The sequence below is a fragment of the Siniperca chuatsi genome, linkage group LG1, assembly GCF_020085105.1.
Source record: "Siniperca chuatsi isolate FFG_IHB_CAS linkage group LG1, ASM2008510v1, whole genome shotgun sequence".
NCBI classification, from domain to species: domain Eukaryota; kingdom Metazoa; phylum Chordata; class Actinopteri; order Centrarchiformes; family Sinipercidae; genus Siniperca; species Siniperca chuatsi.
This window is the reverse complement of record NC_058042.1, coordinates 15235522-15254575: the sequence shown is the minus strand read 5'-3', so window position 1 is coordinate 15254575 and position 19054 is coordinate 15235522. Positions and strand designations below refer to the sequence as shown.

Sequence of the window (19054 nt, the reverse complement as noted above, 5' to 3'; positions counted from 1 at the left end):
TTTACAAGAGCATTTTTGCAAGTGAAGTGCTCATTACAGAGGCTTTAGTACAGCATCAAGTTCCAAACATGTTGTAACATAAGACAAGACAAGAGAAAAGCAACGATTGGTTTGATGCCAGGACTACATCCTGCTTCTGAGGATCAAAATGTGACGAGGGACCACTTAACTACAATGAGATGCAAAAACACACTCCCAAGCATAACACATGCACAGACATGTCTTCACACACAATCAAAGGAAATGCTTATTACACAATGTGTACTGAGTGTGCTGTACATTTCAGAATGAAATTAAGATACTGTGATACATATCTACATATAACATTGGTATACATACAATAATAACTGAAAACATGTAAAACAAAGTTTATTAAAACTGAACATTTAGAACCCTTTCTATCACAATGGTGGAACAGGAGCTGCGCATGGTTTATTACACCTGTAAAGACTAAAGCTATATTTATATTTGTGTGTTAAGGGGTTACAGCATACAGAGCTACAGAGAGCACAGAGATGCTGTAGCTGCAGCGTAGGCTAAAGACAGGTTTAAAAATGTAACTACATGTCAGGGCTACAGCACTTAAAGGCCATAAGAACAGTGTTTAGTGAACTTGGGCTGCTTTAGAATCAGAAATACTTTATTGATCCCAGAGGGGAAACTCTTTTGTTACAGCTGCTCACTATCACGTCAGTGCACACTTGTATTTTCTCCCAAACATTTCCAATGCTGGTGGAGATTGTGAAGACAGCCATTAAGTTAAGTTGAAGATCTCAAGTCTCAGTAGTCTTCTTTTCAGTAACACACATCATGCAAAGCAGTTTCCACTGCAAATCTTCTGCTCACCACAGTCATTGCTCTCTATCACAGTGAACAAAAGAATGTAAACACAGTTACTGTGGGGTTACAGCAGGACACAGCCTGATCATGTGCGATACATCCATCTAGTGTTGTGGTGTTGTTATCAACGGATGAAATATGATGCTGAACTATATATCAAAACGCAGTGGGTATCTACAGTGCGCTTGCCATTAAACTGTGGCGTCAAGTATAAATCCAGCTTAAGGAAACTGAAACAATGACATCCCAGATATAGTAAAAAAATACATACAGGGGAAAAAACACTTTTCAGACACCAATCAGAAACCCAAATGCATTCTTCTAGAGTAGTCAAGTGTCTATCCAGATTTTAGGGTGAGAAAATTCTAGATAGGCAGCAAAATTGCATACATTTCTATTGCAATATATTATACAGCTTACTTTACTCACTCGCTGCACATTTTACCACTGAATGGATTGTGCTTTCAGCAGAGCAATATACAGTAGTTACAGTTATTGACCCCTACATTTTATTGAACTCTATATTTATTTAACTCTTGAGGGTGATAACGCTGTGCTCTTTCCAGTTGAGTCACACAGACCCTCTCTTACATAATGTTTCCCATGGTAACCTCACCACAAGGACATGAAGAGCACATATGCCATAAAATGTCCACTAAATAGTCAAGACCTCTCTTAATTTCTCAACTTGCTGTGAAACAAAATTAGACATACCAAATGAAGTTTTCACCATAATCAAGGAACTGGACTGGATCCCGTTTGGAGATCTCAGCTACATTATCATCTGTTGCTGTAGATAATTATCTACTTCATCATCTTGGCTGAGTTTTAATCACATGTCATATTCTGACAAAATATGCAGTACTTCGCATATGACTCCTCCACATTAGTTATCAATAAGAAACATCACATCATGCCAGACAAAAGAAAAAAATTCAAAGCGGAAACTCCAACATACAAGTCAAGGACTTTTACCAGAACACAATGTGCCTGGAAGACAAATTACAGTATGAGAAGAAAACTATTTTTGTCACATTGTGATGAGTTTTTATATAACATTAATTTCAAGAGTTGTGTCTTGAAAGGGGAATTATTTAATTTAAACTTGGTTTCTTGCTTTTTATGGCAGCATCCAGAGAGGCCTGCAAGTCTTTGCTCTTTCAGGAGCTTTTTGGCGATGAAGGCGTTTCCTGTTTCCCTCCTACAACCCTGCTCCTTTTGATTTCACAAGAACCATCAAACATAGTGGTATACTAATTCATAACTTCACTCTTTGAAGTGTCAATTTAACTCCTCTCCTCTTCCTCAAAGCTGAGATTTTCTCAGCAACACACTCTGCATCATCGGCTACTAATAACCCCTTTGCAAATAGCTCAAGAGAAGGGAACAGTAGAAGGCATGTTGATGCAAAATTAAAGCGATGCAATCTGCCATTGAATGTTAATTGTGAAATTAAATGTCACCAGAAGAAGAAGGAAATCCATCTTTTAGTGGTGGTTTTATACGCGGTTTCTGTTCTGCCGTCTGCTATGAGCATCTAATGGCATGTACTAGTCACGGGAGCCATTTTATAATGGAGTCACTTCAACAATCCCAATATTTTTACAGTGTAACATGCACATCCTTTTACTACGCTTGCTTTTCTTGCAGTGAAGCGGGTTAAGCCCCTGCATCAGGAACACTAAGTAGAACTTGGTGTGCAGGCACATCTTTTACAGTATATCTCTTTTCACATGCTATATATTTTAGTTCACCTGAACCTGCATATCTTAGGACTGATGGAAGAAACTGGAGAGATGAATACACATACGGAGAGAAGATACAAATTTAAAAGCCCCAGCTGGGCAATCGGTTCAAACCGAGGACCATCACGTTGTAATTGACACTAACCTCCATGCCACTATGCAGACATGTAGGAGCGAACATCTCAGTATGAGAACTGTATTAAATCACAATTTTTGAGCTGGCTGGATTTGTGTTCCTTCAATTATTTATGATAGTGAGAAGAGTCACAGAGTGTCTGTCACTGCACACAGATTTGCTAATAAAAAAGTGTAAACCCAATAGTGAGATTATAATACCTTATAGTAGTAAGAGTGAAAATCATATTACATGAATGAGATCTTTATAGAACCCTTGACAAGACTCCACAGAAAGGTTTAACGAAAAAGCTGTTTAAAAAAATTAAAATAAAATAAGAAAACATTAAATTTAGGTAAAACACCTGAAACAGGGGACATAAGAGGGGTGTTGGTAGAACCTTGTTTAATGGCTCTGGGTGGAATCAGGTATTTAACATATGGATAGTTTTTAATGCAACCTTATAAATATTTAAGAGCTGTCTGAAAAAACCTTAGAACAGATGGTTCCATACAAAGAACGCTACCAGTTTCTAGTTTCTTCACACCTAAACAGACAAAACAGGTCACTTGTCACTGTTGTCCACAATGACCCATATGACCGTCCCAAAAACAACTCATGTACTCATGTTTTCCGATCTACCAACTCTGTGGTTAAGATTTGGTCAAGTTTAGGAAACAAAAATAAAAAACATCAAGTGTCACTGATGCCACCATCCATGTTTTGTGAAAATGTAAAGCTACTTCTGCTTTTTGATAGAGGATAGCAATTACTCTCGCCCCCAGCAAGACAGTCAGGAAAACATAAAAATATTGTAAAAATATTGCTGTGTTTTTTTCTGGTGAGGACAGTTTCTCTAGTTTCTTTGACTTCTGCCATTTTCAGTTCCCGCAATTTCCTTCTCATTGTTGTCTACTTTAAAAAATACTTGCATTCTTGAAAAGGGAAAACAAATGTTTATTGCCAATGCTAATGTTTATTTTTACATGACTGAATTTCTTATCAGACTTTGATAGAGAATTTCTTCATTTTTTTTTGTTTTGCTTGTGGGATTTTAAGCAGCGTGCAGCCTTGGAGGCTTTCAGACACAGTACAGTGCTGAATGTGTATCTGAATACAGCTTTCAGTGTCCTGCAGACAGGTGGCCTCTTTATGTATTCTACTGTATCTATTTCTAATGTATCCACAGTACACTCTATTATTTATCATGTCACATCTCGTGTGTGCAGCTCGGCACAAACATTTTCAATAGAGAGCGAAGCTTGGGGCCTGACCTGAGCTGTACCTGCGTTCAGCCACAACACTGTAAACACACACATACTGTACAGCGCATGCACACAGGTAATATTAGATTCAGGGATTCAGAAATTTCTAGCAGTCAAGAATATGCTATCAAGTGCAGCTCATCTATCATTAAACAGAATCATAAAATCTTGAGGAGGCTGGAGAGAAGCGGGTGGAGAAGGTACAATGTTGAGAGAGTGTGGGAGGATGTGAGAAACGGAAGGGAAGATCGAGAGGGCGTGGAGAAACATATATATGACAGCAGAGTAGAGGTGCAAGTGAGAAACAGAAAGGGACAGCATAGAGGAGGCTTGAAACAGAATCCAGAATAATGAAGGCGCCATAGCTGTGCAGAGAAACTTAAAGATGCCACATGAGATGAACTGGAGATGTGAGAGAAGTGTGGCCCTGTTTCCCTCTGGAGCATCCTCTTAAGTCCTGCTTTCATCATGTTTGTCACACACCTGGATGTTCAACACCGACCACCATCACCTTCTCTTCCCGCCTGTCTGTATGCCTCTCTCACTGTTTCTACTGCTGCCTCTCACTTCGCTCCTCCTCCCACTCCCCTACCCCTTCCACTCCCATAAAACAACCAATGGCATGAGACCATGTTGAATATAAACCAGTGTGTTATTGCTGTTGTTGATGAACACATCTGGACTGGTGTTTTTCAGGGTAACAGACTGGAGGATGAACTGAGTTTCACTCACTTGCCTTTTGAAAACTGGGTCTGTAGTTGATGTGTCCCTGAACTGTGTTGCCGTGAACCGAGCAGGTTATCATTGTGTTGCTCAAAACGCACACAGCAGGCCACGCATTTTGGGTGGCGTACAGTCTTTACCCCTCTGTGTGATGTGTGTGTTCTGTGTTTTCCTGAACATCCAACAGGTTTAAGAGTTAATACTGAAAATACAGAGAATGACTTACTCTTACTCATTGTTTTTACAAACCATGCTCCTATACAGACTGTGCGTGAGGTGTGCACGCATTTGGATACAAACAGGAGGTAGCACAGGCACAACCTAATGTGTTGATAGCTGTTAGCTCAACCTTACATAATTGTAAATTATATATATCAATGCCAAACATTCTCAAAAGTGAGGATTTGATCTTTTCTTGCTTTTTGTCACATATGATAGTAAATTTGATATCTTTGTGTTTTGGACTGTTGGTTGGACAAAAAAAGCAATATGAAAATGCCATCTCGGGCTCTGGGAAATAGTGATTTCATTCATTATATACTATTTTCTGACATTTTATAGCCCAGACAATTTATCAAGAAAATAATCAACAGCTTAATAGATGATGAACAACAATGAAAAACAAATTATTAGTTGAAGCCCTATTACTGACCTTTTCATATTCTGACTTCTGGCACATTGCTTCTTTTTTTTTTACCTGTAGGTGTTTATTTGTTTAACCTTTATGAGTGTAACACACGAAACAAACAAAAGATAACATGGAAGATTAAAAAAAAGAGAGAGAGACAAGGACTATGAAAGGGAAACTACAGTGACAGCAGAGACGAGAGAAGAGAGGGACGATCCTGGAAAAAGAAATCAGTGACATTCTGATAAGGACGAGGAGATAAAGTGACAAAAGGATGAATACAAACCAGACCATTCGGTATAAAAGGAGAAGGAGGGTGACACAAAAACAAAGACAGAGACAGATAACACATGGGTAAACAAAAATAAGAAATGGGTTTGTTTGTCGGGTTCAGTGGGTTTTTGTTACTCCAAAGCAATGATAGCTATTTGATTTTAAGGAGTATTAACATACTTTATAAGTCTAGTAAGTGATTATAAATGTTACCCTAGAAAATTATGTAATTTAGCTTAGCTATTTTTGCTCTGAATAGCCCAGTTAACTCTCAACTTGTGTATGTTCGATCAACTTCTGTGCTGCAGTCACTCCTCAAACAGGGTGACGGACAGAGATGAGAGAGAGGGACAAAAAGGGAGGCAGGGATTGCAGAAAGCAGGACAGAGTGTAGGAAATGCCAGCAGATCAAAAATTTATGGAAGGAATTACAGTTGCTCCAGCAGCAGCCAATAGCTCAGAGTGATGCTCATTAGCATATGAATCATTAGCATGGTGCTGGAGGCTGGAGGCAAGCAGCCATGATGTACAAAGCTCAGCGCGCACAAAGCCATGTTTACAGAGAGCACTACTAAGGCCTCTGATCATGTTTGCTGTCATGGCTGCTGCGCCAGAGAGCACAGAAAGCGAAACACTATTCAACAACACATAGTAGTCAATCACTGTATATATTAAATTCAAGGTCACAGTACAAAAGAAAGCCTGACTGCCCACACAACAGCAGTTTATCTTGATAGTGTTCCATTTGCCTTTAGTCATAGGGATAGGTATTGAACTTCCATACTTAATGCGTCTGTAGCACCGACTATCAAAAACCTTTAAGTACTGAAAAGCTGACAGTGAATTAATTATTGTTTGCTCAAACAGATCTGATTTAAATTACAATTTTTCTCATTTTAGACTCCATTTTATTTGGGCAAAGTTCTGTTTGTTATGTTTATACGTCATTTAATATTTGAAAGTTTGGATTCTTTTGCTGAATGAAAATGATGTTTTGTAGAAAAACATGTTTAGTAAGATATCAAAAAAACTACCGATTTGGTGTAAGATGGAACTAACTATTATTTTCATTATCAATTAATCTGACTGTTAATGTCTTGATTATTCAATTAATCAGTCGATGAATTATTAGGTCTATACAGATAATAGAGAAAAATGCTCCTGACAAGGGGACTTCTTTAAATGTCTTGTTTTGTCAGATCAACAGTCCAAAACTAAAAGACAACAGCTTACAGTGATATAAATCATTGGAGAAGCTTGTACTAGGGAGTAGTTGGCTTTACTTAAATGATGAATCGATTATCAGAACAGTTTCTGTCAGTCAACTAATCGTTAAATCAACTCGTCGTATCAGCTCTATTTTGGTATCAATACCAAAACTCCCACAATACCCATATAGTCACAAACAAAATGAAATACGGCTAAAAAGATGTGAAACTTATTCCATCTGCATAGTGGACAGAACTTACTTATTGCCCAATAAAAGACAACAATTACTTAATATTTATTTAATAGTAAGAAGAATATTAAGAATTATCATGTCAAACACAAACATTATAATCAAATATGTACAAAACATTTGTGCATGGAAGACATGGAGGAAACTGGGCTTAAAATGTTTGTTTTAAAATAACTGATAAATAATAACTCGGCAGTAAGTGATGTCAATATAATGACCATAACTAAATGCTAATTTTGCCTGTCAGTATCATCATCTGCATCTTTTGCTTTTACTGTTGGTCAGTTTTTTTTCCTTCTCTTTGTTCTGTGCAGCTGTGTTGTATGAAATGTTTCTGTGCCTGTACATCCTCCAAAACAGAAACCTTTTAACACAAACAGTGTTGTGGTTCACAGAGGAGAAATAACTTTCTCTAAAACATTTTAAATAAATGTCAATATTGAACCATGCTTGTGGAAATGTGAATAATAAGCACTTACCAGTTTACGTTGACACCAGGTGCAGATGCCACATAGAGCTACCAGCCAAACAGCACATACTACAAATGCAACGGACACCAGGAATACACTGAGAGACACTGAGCCTGAGGGAGAGAGAAACATAGAGGGGAGAGTATTAGTGCATTTAATGTAACACTTGCCCTGTTGAGGTTCCTGAGGAAGTAAAGTTTGCTGTTGAAACTCCCCAAAAGTGTATGCTGGATAAGACAAGAAGTAGGAAGTGTGTGAATACTCCCCATTTTAGGGGAACATAAAGGTATAATCAGGAGCAATGCTTTCCTTCTTTCTTTCCTTCCTTTCCCCATTAATCCGTGTCATCTCGCATCTGTCATCAGTAAGACACAGAGAAATGTAACAGGAGTGTGGGGTAAATGACATAAAGGCACTGCAACTGCTTCATGCTCATGTTCCCTGCATGTATCAATAGGAGATATGCACATGTCAGGAAGAGATAATATCATGGGGCCAGAAGCCATGCAATTACCAGCTTCCGTTTTCTCTCTTCTATCTCGTAAATCCTTCTGCAACTTTGTTTCTTGACAGAAGAAAACTTCTTCAGCAGCCTTCTATTCCTCATCTCTATTTCTTTCAATTACTGCCTCTCAACAGTGCTGTTCATTCAGTTGTCTGCCACCTTGTCTGCCAAGTAATTTAAAATGCAATGGCATGCTGGCAAAACAATGTTGACAAACAATGAGCTCATAACTGCTACATCCCATTTCTCAGCAATACAGTAGATCTTTTTTCTCTGTATCTGAAAAATTCATCTGACTTTATCCTTCCATTTCACTTTTCATCCTTGCCTGAGCACGTTCAACATTTATACATTTATTGGGACTAATAAACAGAGGAAGTGGATTAGCTAAGCCAACTTAATCATCCTTATCCACCCTCTTCCCTCACATTTTATTCACCTCCTCTCTTCGTCTTCAGGTGTATTATGCACCTTTAAAAACAAATATCTATATGCTGTTATTCTGGTGGTAATATAGCTTTAACTACATATCTTCAGTCACACAAAAGAACAATAAACATGCCAAAAAGCTCAGGAAGCTTATATATTGTGGTAGTTATTCACAATGGATGCTCCTTACGCAAACATTTCTTTCATGCCTTTTATTATCTGGCATTATTGTGTTGGGTTAAAACAGTGTTAACTTGGAGGCTCCCTGGTTTGTTGCATGTTATTTCCCATCTCTCTCTCCCATCACTTTCCCTGTTATCTCTCCCTACTGTCAACTTTGTAATAAAGGCATAAAATGCCTAACAATACTTAAACAGAAAAATCAGTGTTAACTGATGAACAAAGGAGAAAGAAAAATATGAAAACATGGTTGCTTAAAGAACAGTTTAAATTGTACTGCTTGAGGTAAATGGCATTCAATAAATATCATTTAAATATTTATTTAAATTTAAAAAGGGGTTTAAAAAGTGATTTCTCGATTTCTTTCACAAAAACAACCTAACATTGAATCTATCCTTGTATGTGTCCCAGAGGCTCATCCAGTTTGCATTTATGCAGGAGGTTTGTATCCTTGCTTTTAGCTGTTTGAATTCCTCCAATTATTAAAGTGCCAGCTTCTTTTTACCCACCAGCCTCACCAAATTAAAGTCTATTTGCCTGCTTGATAAGGCCTGCTTGATTTTAAATAGTGAAATATTAGGCATGGCAGAATATGGTGGCAATTAAGATCACAGGGTTGAATTTTATTCTTGCTGTGAGCCTTTCAGTCTGGCAGCAGAGGGTGTGTTGTGGTAACATCGCTTTCAAAAGCGTTTCAATGCTTAACAGATAAGTGGTCTCAATCTTACGGGTGTTTCCTTGTCAATTTAGAGCAATACATACAGAAAAACAGAGAGCTAGTTCTGTTGAAACAGAAAGAAGCTCTCCATACTAATACTAACCATAATAATACACAACCAGCTGGAAAGAAGAATAACTCCTTTCAGACCTTTTAGAACTACTAGACTTCTGTGTGTTGACACGCATGTCTGGCAGTTTTTCACATGGTGGGGTGTTATCAGCAGGGGGACTTCAGGGGATGACTTAAGGCACTAATCCACTAGAAAGGGGATTTTTTTTCTAAAAGTCAAGACATAATATATGCCCATTACATCTGTACCAGTACAGTACTGGGCTGGTTATATCATGTAATACTCAAGTTTAACAAGGCAAGTCATGATTGATAATGATATACAGTACATGCAGGATGTGGTTTTGTTACTTTGCATTCTGTAATTGCCTTTCTATATAATAGTTTTCATTGTTGCTGGTAGAGTCCACCTTTCCTGCACAGGATTCAAATTGCGCACCCAGGTTCAAGGGATTCAAACGATACATGCACCTACTTGACGATATCCACAAGATAAAAATCCAGTGCATGCATGCACTTCAACAGGTGTCCAATGATATTACTGACTATTCTTTAGTTTTCATTATAAAAACAACATGATGCGATGAATCCTCTCAGTGCACACTTTGTTTTGATGCACTTTAAACAAATACACGAGTCGTTACTCTTCTGTTGCATATCTGACAGATTAGCTGCTCAAGGCGTGTTTCCTAAAGATTATAACTTTAAAATAAAAACTGCCAAATTTGCTATTGTGAATTAGCTGCCCAACTTTGTTTGCCAGTTTCTTTTCTGGAACTGTTCAGCTAAGACAAGGGATTCTGGGAGCAGGTAGTTCAAACTTAATTTCATGCGCTGGATAAGTAGGCCCCATTTACACTTGGTATTAACATGTAATCTTCAAGTATCTGGATATCTAGTTTGGATAAGGAAAAACAAATATTAATCAAAGGTGTAAATACACACAGAACACATTGCAATCAGAAAGCGAACAGATTGGCCAGACCATCTGAAAGTGGCCTACCTAATTTGCATATTGAGATCTGATCACAGTGTGAGTGGAATTTAAATAAGAAAGCTTATTAATACCAGGTGTAAATGCAAAGATCAGATGTCATTATCCAGACAACATATCCAGCTGTAGATTGCATCGTATTACCAGGTAGAAATTGGGTCCTAGTTAAACGACATTATGGCTGTTGACCCATCCTCAGTGCTACCTGATATCCTACCTCACTCAACCACGACTTCATGTCAAACCAGATTGTTTCACATGCATGATCACACGTACACCGTCTGTGAGCTATGTTTATGAATAGTTATAACTCAATAGGACTACAGTTCAGCACTATGGACAGCATCCATCCCCACTGGCCCTCCACCTGCAGGCTACAGTGAGATCAGACTGGGCTGAGCTGGTACAAATGGTGCTCAGGAGCATGTTTGTTGTCCTGTTTCAGGTTTTATTGTAAATATGTAAAATAAATATCAAGTCAACTACAAGGATGTCTGCTTCCTCAATCTTTATGACCCAGAAATGCCTTCTTTGAATCTTGACACAAAGAGGATTGGGTGCATTTTTTCAGGCCAGCAATCCTATATATGGCGGTTACGGCAGGAATGTAGCTGAAAGTCACGAGGAAAAAGACAGTCAATTGAGAGGCGTACTTGAGGTGGAACTGAAAAGTTGTCTGTTTTCCCAGTTCTTGAAGCTGAATACTACTTTTCAGTCATTAATAAAAAGGCCAATTGCAGTTTTTTGAGTACATATTTTCTGATTCTGTTACACATGTAAAAGTCTAATGCACATTTAGAGATTCTTGTTCACATTCACAAATCTGAATATGCATTGAGATTGAGATACAGTTTCACAACTCACCACTCACATTTGCAAATAATAATGATACATGTATAATACCCCCATACATACAGAGAAATCTTGTTTAGAGTCTCTTTCTTTAGGCTTATGATTATAGATGAGGGCTGAACCCTGCTTTGTGTTTCAGCTCTCACTTTACTATGATGGTCAGTTACAGCATTCATAGCACCTCAGCTGCTGCGCTCCACTAGCAATCTGTCTGATCTCTTTTACCCTCACTTGAGAACAAGATCTTTGTCAAGGAGAAGGAAGTAGCCTCATTAAAATGTACTAATCATTGCTGAGAAGCGTTGTTTTTTATGTACTCTACTGGGAACAATCGATCAGTGGGTGGTAACAAGGTCCATTTCTGACCTCATTTTGAAACAGCTATTGATACCGTAAGAGTGATACATTACACTGTATATGTTTCTCAAAATAGCTTTTGACTGTGAGGTGTACTCATTTGAAAAAACTGACTCAAAAACAAAACAGGAAGAATGACATAATTTACAGGAAGAAACTAAAAGTATCAATAATATTTTAGATTTTAAAGACTAACAATCTGAGATACTAGTTAAGGTCATTAGAAAAACTGCTATTACTGAGTTTTCAGCGTAGGTCACAGATAAAGTTGATAATCTAAAAGCCATCACAGTATTTGAAGTGAACTTGTAATCACAAAATATGCTAATAAATGATGAACAAATCAGTAGAAATGGATGGCAGAGCTCCACATCAAAGGAAACAGCAAATGGACAGATATTAAACGTTAACAATTCATGACAGGGTGAGGAGCTCAGTGAACCAAGTGGACCTCTGTGTCGAATGACTGCTCCTCCACTTTGAGAAGAGCCAGCTGAGGCTGTTCGTCCACCTGGCAAGAATAACTCTTTGAAGCTGTAGTGGCCACAACTGCCCGGAGGGAGACCACAGGACAGGACACATCTACCATGTGGCTGGATGAAGTTGCTAGTTGGCTAGCCTATTGATCTGGAGCTAATTATGATGGGATCTAGATAAATTAAACAGCTGATTGCTGACATTAGGTAACGTCAGCAAAGAACTTCTTCAGTGTTCCTTCAGTCCAGTTGCAGTGGCCTTTGATTTGGACCCTTTGGTTTCTCTCAATCTTCATGAATTACAGTTTTCTTGTAGATATGACTTTTTTGTAAAGAATCATTTGACCCAACAACCCCAACTCATGGTCCACTTACTAGCTTTTTCCAGAACTTTCAACTGTATCACACAGTCATCATCAGTGGATGGAGATGGATCTGTTGACATGCAAGCTCAGTAGCTGTTATGATTTTATCCAAAGCACGTTTAAGACTTCTCATCCAGGTTGGTTTAAAAGTTAAGCATCATGGAGCAAACTCCATCTGCTGATGAAGACTGTGTGACACAGTTAAAAGCTGAAACTAAAGCTAGTAAGTGGATCTTGAAGTGGATCTTGAGTTGTGATTTCTTAGGTCAAGAATTAACTTTGATGCTTATCTAAAAATAATCGTTTAAACACAGCTTCAAAAACCTCACTCAGGAAAAGCTTATATTTATGAAAGCTAAAACGTGTATTTCAAGACTTTGGTGATCAGTTCATATACTGCATGTAAGCTCTGAGCTCGAAGGTGCTACTTGTCTTATTTTCAAAAACCAATCATGGCATGTTAAAACCTGTCCTTAAAAGGAGTGCATACTCTGCTGTTGTAATGATGTAATATCAGGTCATGGAAGGTTCAATAAATGTGGATTACTTCCAGATGCAGCACCTACTGTGCTGTGTCTGGTATCATACTGGGCACCTCCCATGGCTCCAAGTGTAAACAAGAGACTCTTGCAGTACTGCTCCAATCACTCAAACTCTCTCTTGTTCTCTCTATGTTGTGTATTTTGGAGTAACTGCATATATAGTCTGAGATCATTTAGTTAATAGTCACTAAAGGTAATGCAAAGACGGTTCCATGTTTAATTACAGGCAGAAGTGTCGTGCTGTTCTCCATATTCTCTTGATAATTGTTATTCTTGTCTACCTACTTGCAGTCTCCCTGCCAGCAGGCCATTATTTTCACTCATGTGGTAATTATATAATTTCTAACACAATTGATTAGAACTGCTCATCATAAAAATAGCCTTCATGAAACTGCTGTTGTCTCTCTCTCCCCACATGCAGCCCCCTCTCCCCCTCCTTCCGACGCCTATTATTCAAAATTTTGCAGCAATTTACAACACAGAATTGATAACACTCAAGTGCTATTAGGTGACAGGAAGGTATATAGTCAGATTTTGTACTTAGGAGAGCACATTCTTTCTTGTTAAAACTAAGTACTTGCAAGCTGGTTTTATGAGTTAACTTGTTTGCCCACTCTCAGTCTATATCTGTATATCATCTGTATATAAGGCTATACATAAGTAATACATATATATCACTATTCTGTGTTACCCTTGATTAAAGCACCTGTAGCTGCAAGTTACACTTTCTATGCTGTAGACTCAGCATATTCATCACATTCTGCTTGTTGAGTTACTCACTGTTGAATGGCCTTCAAATTGCCGTTCTTGGTGATGGTATTTGCTATGAAGGATTGATGATGATGAATTAGAAGAATTCAACTACTATATGATGCTTTCCAAAGTAACAAAAGGAAATCACTTAACTCGACTCCATGTTACAATTTCTACATTCAATTCACAGTGGGAAACTATTCCTTTTAACAACCTCCACCTGGCTTAATTACTGGCAAAACACCTGTGTGGCTTTTCAAGTAAAGTAGCTACCAGCTAAGCCACGAGACATTGCGCCCTTGAACCGTTAACCAATATTTATGTTAAAGTAATGTAAATAAGATTCTAAACATTAATATAGCAGCAAACAACGATTCGCTATATAAAGATATAGTGGTGTAATGGCATCCTGAGTAGAGAATGACGTCACCCCCCCCTGCCGCCTGTGTTGTTATCACAGCCTCTCTATGCTTTGTTTATACAGCCGCACCGGCCATGCGTGTATGTTAGTGCATGCGAGTCCCTCATGTGAAACTGTTCGGCTGTGAGGAGAGCTGTTTTTTTCCTCATGTAACGTGGTGAATTAAGGATTTATTTTGATAAATTTTATTTTATTTTGTTGGTGATTGTTGGGACAGTTTAAATGAAGTGTGTTTTAGGATGATCTGCGAGGTAAAATTATTGTTTTTCCTCAATGGAGTCTGGTGGGCTGTAGCACCCCTTTGTTTTGGTCTGAGATGCTGGCGCTCTAGTGCGACATTTAGTGGTAGTGAATGTCACTTACAGATCCTTTAACAATGAATCAAATTACTTTGTGTGATGTAGTTCGTAGTGACGAACCTACAAAGAATTATCAGCCAACTCTCTCATACTATTCCTTTAAAAGCCACCTGATGTCTTTTTGATGTTGCCTTGTTCACAGATCCCAGCAATTAACTTGAGTACAATGTTAGTATTACTAATAGGAGGATGGCCACAATTATGAAAATAAGACCAAGTCGTAATAAACAAATTATCGAGTCTTTAACAGGCTCACCGTCCCTCTCTGGCTCTCTTTCAAATACTTCCCCACACTGTCCTTCCTAATTCAGTCCATAATCTCTTCTCTTGTGGGCACTAGAATCTCTCTCTCTCTCTCTCTCTCTCTCTCTCTCTCTCTCTCTCTCTCTCTCTCTCTCTCTCTCTCTCTCTCTCAAATGTGCTCCTTACTCTCTTTGCGTCGCCTCTCTTCCACCTGCTGTGCTTATCTGTTTGTGCTCTGTTCACTCAGGCCCTGGTGTTGGCGCCTGGCACGACACAGAGAATAAGCACTGTTAGTCACTGGAGACCTCCGGAGGAGCATCTCTTGCCGTAGGTTGGCACAACATGGAGAGGGCTGCCTCCACGGGAGGTGACCCTTGACTGACACAACAGACGCACTGCCACAGTGGCGACCAGTGGGAGGAACATGGACATCCAATTATACAGAAAACCAAAGGAGATGAAAGAGAAAAGCATGTCTGTTTAAAAGACGACTGTAACAAAGCTCAGCGTTACTTCAAGCATCTCTGTTTTTTGGACTGCTTGTTGCATGGATTGAAACTAATAAATGGTTATAGTTCATTAACTCAGAAGATTACATTATTTACTCCTTGTGATTCAGTATTAATGACAGGAGTAAAGATGAGGGAGGATGCTGTGAGACATTTGGCAGGTAGAGTAGACTTAATCTTGAAATCCCAGCAGGTGTGTGTTTGTCTAACGTGTAACCACCTGACTGCCCAGTTGGCTGGAGATCAGTTTTGTTGAACCTTGCTGTCACAAATACAGGGTTGACCAGTCAGTAAGGATAAATTTGTGTCATTTAATCATGACACACATTGTGTATCTGTAAAATACTTTTACCATTACCTTTACAATTATATTTCCCTAAATAAAATAAACTGACTCCTTTATTTGGCTCCATTTTTTTGACCACATTGATCTATTCTTTGGTTCTACTTCCACTTATACATCACTCAACACTGAACTCCCTCGAGACTCCAGAACTGTGTCCAAAAATGCTGGTTGCGTACCACATGTCAGAGGTTCCAGCAAAATTACAATACGTAAGTCATCCCGTTTTTGCCCAACCAGGTCACATGTACCCTCATGATTTTTCATGTTTTTGGGCTTATCAACCAAAACTGAACTGCACACGTGTCCCATTTAATCCTGCATAACAAAAGGGTTTCTTCCTTGTCAGAGAGGCACCAACAAACCAAAAAAACAAGATAGACTATAAATCAATTCCAATTTCTCAAACAACAAAAATTCGGTAGGTTATGCAGGTGCAACACAATTACTAAGGGTGATTTTACACCTGACCTAAATGGTGTGGTTCAAACAAACTGGTTTGTTTGCCTTGTTTGGTTTGGTTTATTTAAGCTGGTGTCAGACTCTGGCACCAAACAACTGGATACCACTTAAAAAGGTGGGTCTTGGTCCAATTCCAGGCAAACTTTGGTGCAGTTTGTTTGTGGTGTGAAAACAAAATAGAGTGACCACAGGAATTTGTGATTTTTGGCATAAACTTTGGAACCACTATTCATTTTATCTGGACATCATGAACTGTCAGCATCAAGTATCAGTATCAGCAGTGTAACCTCTAAATTTATATGACATAATTTGGTAACCATGGTTAACACACACACACACACAGACACACACACACACATGTTGACACATGAGTGCAGGGATTTCTCTGGTACATCGGAAAGTGGAAAGGTGTTAAAACAGAGATGTGTTCTGCCTGAGTCCCACTCTGCCATATTTTGGCAGTTAAAAAATGACTGAAATGTGGTGTCCCCTCTGTAATATCAAAGAACAAAATGCCTCTACCATATGTGGTCCCGTTACAGTCTTAAATAATAATGCTCATAATCAATTATTTCTTTGTGAGCTCTTTGTGACTCAAGTCTGTCCCTGGATAGTGTTTCCCCACTGAGCTGCAGTAGAAGGATAATAACATAAAGAGGGAATTTTGTACTAAAAAGGTTGTAACTTTGGAAGATATCCACTTAATTTGCCTATGTCAGACTGCTGAAGTCTCAGATTAACTTCAGATAAACTTTGGAATGTAATTTTGCATAAAACAAGAACTGTGAATTTTTTCCATTACTGACATTTGAAGTGCTTTAGGATGGGATCACCATCAACAGGAGGAATGATTACAGTAAGCAAAACTTGTTTCAGTGTAAGGTGCAATAAACTGCAGGATGACTTGGTGTCAGTCACAGGAATTAAAACAGCAATATGTTTATGTTCAAGTGACAAAGCCCTCAAGCAGCCGTAGTAATTATGACGGGAGCAAAGGAGGAAGTCAGGTGACGTTATAGAGCGACAAAGTCTGTGTAGGGAGGGAGGAGATTGGGGTAGATGTATGGATGCGTCAATAAAACATCGGGCTTTAACACAAGAGACCACTGTTTGTTACCCGTTTCAATCCGACAGTCAACGTTGGGGTTTTGTATGCAACAATTGTTCCATAACCTTAACCAAGTGTTTATTATTGTCACCATGACAACGAAGATCCCTTACCTTAACAAAGTAGTAATTTTAACCTAAACCCAATGATTTTTCCCTAAACCTACCCAAGTCATTTTTGTGCCTAACCAAACCTTGACCTTAGCATTGTCACACAAAACGGATATATTTTTCAACAGTCATTTGTAACGCTTGTGTCGTTCCAAAGAGCAGGGACAACATATTTTGTCATTTAATTTGGATGACTTGCTGAATGAGCAATAAGTCAGTCAATATGATTACTCCTATTGCTTACTTATGAGTCAGCGTGAACACAAAACGGACCAGAACGAAAAGGCATTAGAGGTATGAAAGTGACAACAATGTGGGTTGGCTGTAAAATCTATGACTGTGAATGTGTAGTGGAAACACAGTTCACCTTAATACAGTGCAACGTGGCTAGAGAGTGCCACACAATGTAGTTCCAGTTGAAAAACAAGATTGCACTGAGCTATTTTTCATGTTGTGAATGAGACAAATTCCACTTGTGTTCATATTGTTCAAGTCCAATTTTACATTCCACCTGCTATTTGTTTCCCCTCTCTCAGGAAACCATACATCAGCTGACTTCATTATTGCCAAACCATCACTGTGACTGTGTAACCCTGACTAACTCATTCAAATGAAACATCAAATTTGCTTCTTAGCCAAGCCAAGCCCCACAGGGGATGGGCATTCACAACACTGGCGACTTTCCAGTTTAAACTATTTTTTTCTTTTCAATACGCAACATGTGTCTATCAAAAGAGATGTATTACTACTGCTAGGATTAAGCAGAGAGGGAAATCTCGGGCAAAACAAACACTCATGAGTTTTCCTGTCGATCGCTACAGTGACTAAAACGCAGAGCACCATGTGTTTTGCTTTCAGCACATGTGAAGTGCAGCAAACAGGCTGTTGTTTGCTGTCTCAGAGGGCCCTGCTACCACAGACCCATGACAGACTCATAACCTAAAACATTTGACTGGCAGGTGTGTTTATCCAGGCAAAACATCTTCACAGTCTGCAGTCAGAGCCATCAAAGTGTGTTTCTGTAAGAGCTGTGATCTGCTGTGCGTAATGAGGAGGATACAGAGGTTTGCTGTGTGCGACAAGGCAAGCTATGGGTGAATGGACACAGCTGAAGAGTCACTCTGACTCACACAGAGATGCTGAAGAGCTGGAGAGAAAGAAGGGTTGTTAGGGAGAGGTCAAAAACTCTCATAAAGTGGTGGACTGTATAAAAGACAAAAAGAAACGCCTGCCTAAAACAGTGAAAACAGAAACAGTATAAGCATGGTGAGGAAAACAAGTGAGTTTTACAATCAAACTCCATTATCAGAGTTTCATTATTATTTTAAGTTTCACAAAACGTAATTCAGGATATCATTATATTGCAATTCCTAATATGCCGTGATCTGATAATGTAGTATAATGCAGTTTATAACTGCATTTTTATTTAGTTTCAATTATATAACAATCCCTTAATTCATAATTTCACAGTAGCAGCTGCTAAAGGATAAGTCTGTTATTATCTATATTTTTCTTATGGTTAACAAATCCCATGAAGAGACCAAAACTATCAAATAATTGATCCTACTAACAAGTACTGTCTGTGTGTGTTGTCCAAAAACTATTAAAAACACATGAGTGAGCCACACTGTTGCACAGGGTGACGTGTTGCTTCATTTCCTTGAACACAGCCACTGTGTATTTTGAGTTGATCCCAAATACACCATCCTGCTGATGTAAATACTCACTAGCGCTAACA

General features: G+C 38.6%; 1 protein-coding gene across 2 annotated transcripts in view; it reads right to left on the bottom strand.

The window, feature by feature from the left end:
- The window catches only part of syt7b (synaptotagmin VIIb), a 100316-nt gene that overhangs the window by 39662 nt on the left and 41600 nt on the right, over positions 1 to 19054 (bottom strand). For both annotated transcript variants that reach the window (XM_044200774.1, XM_044200782.1), the window contains exon 2: positions 7528 to 7631. In XM_044200774.1, the coding sequence (XP_044056709.1) occupies positions 7528 to 7631 (104 nt within the window). The remainder of the gene's footprint in view (positions 1 to 7527; positions 7632 to 19054) is intronic.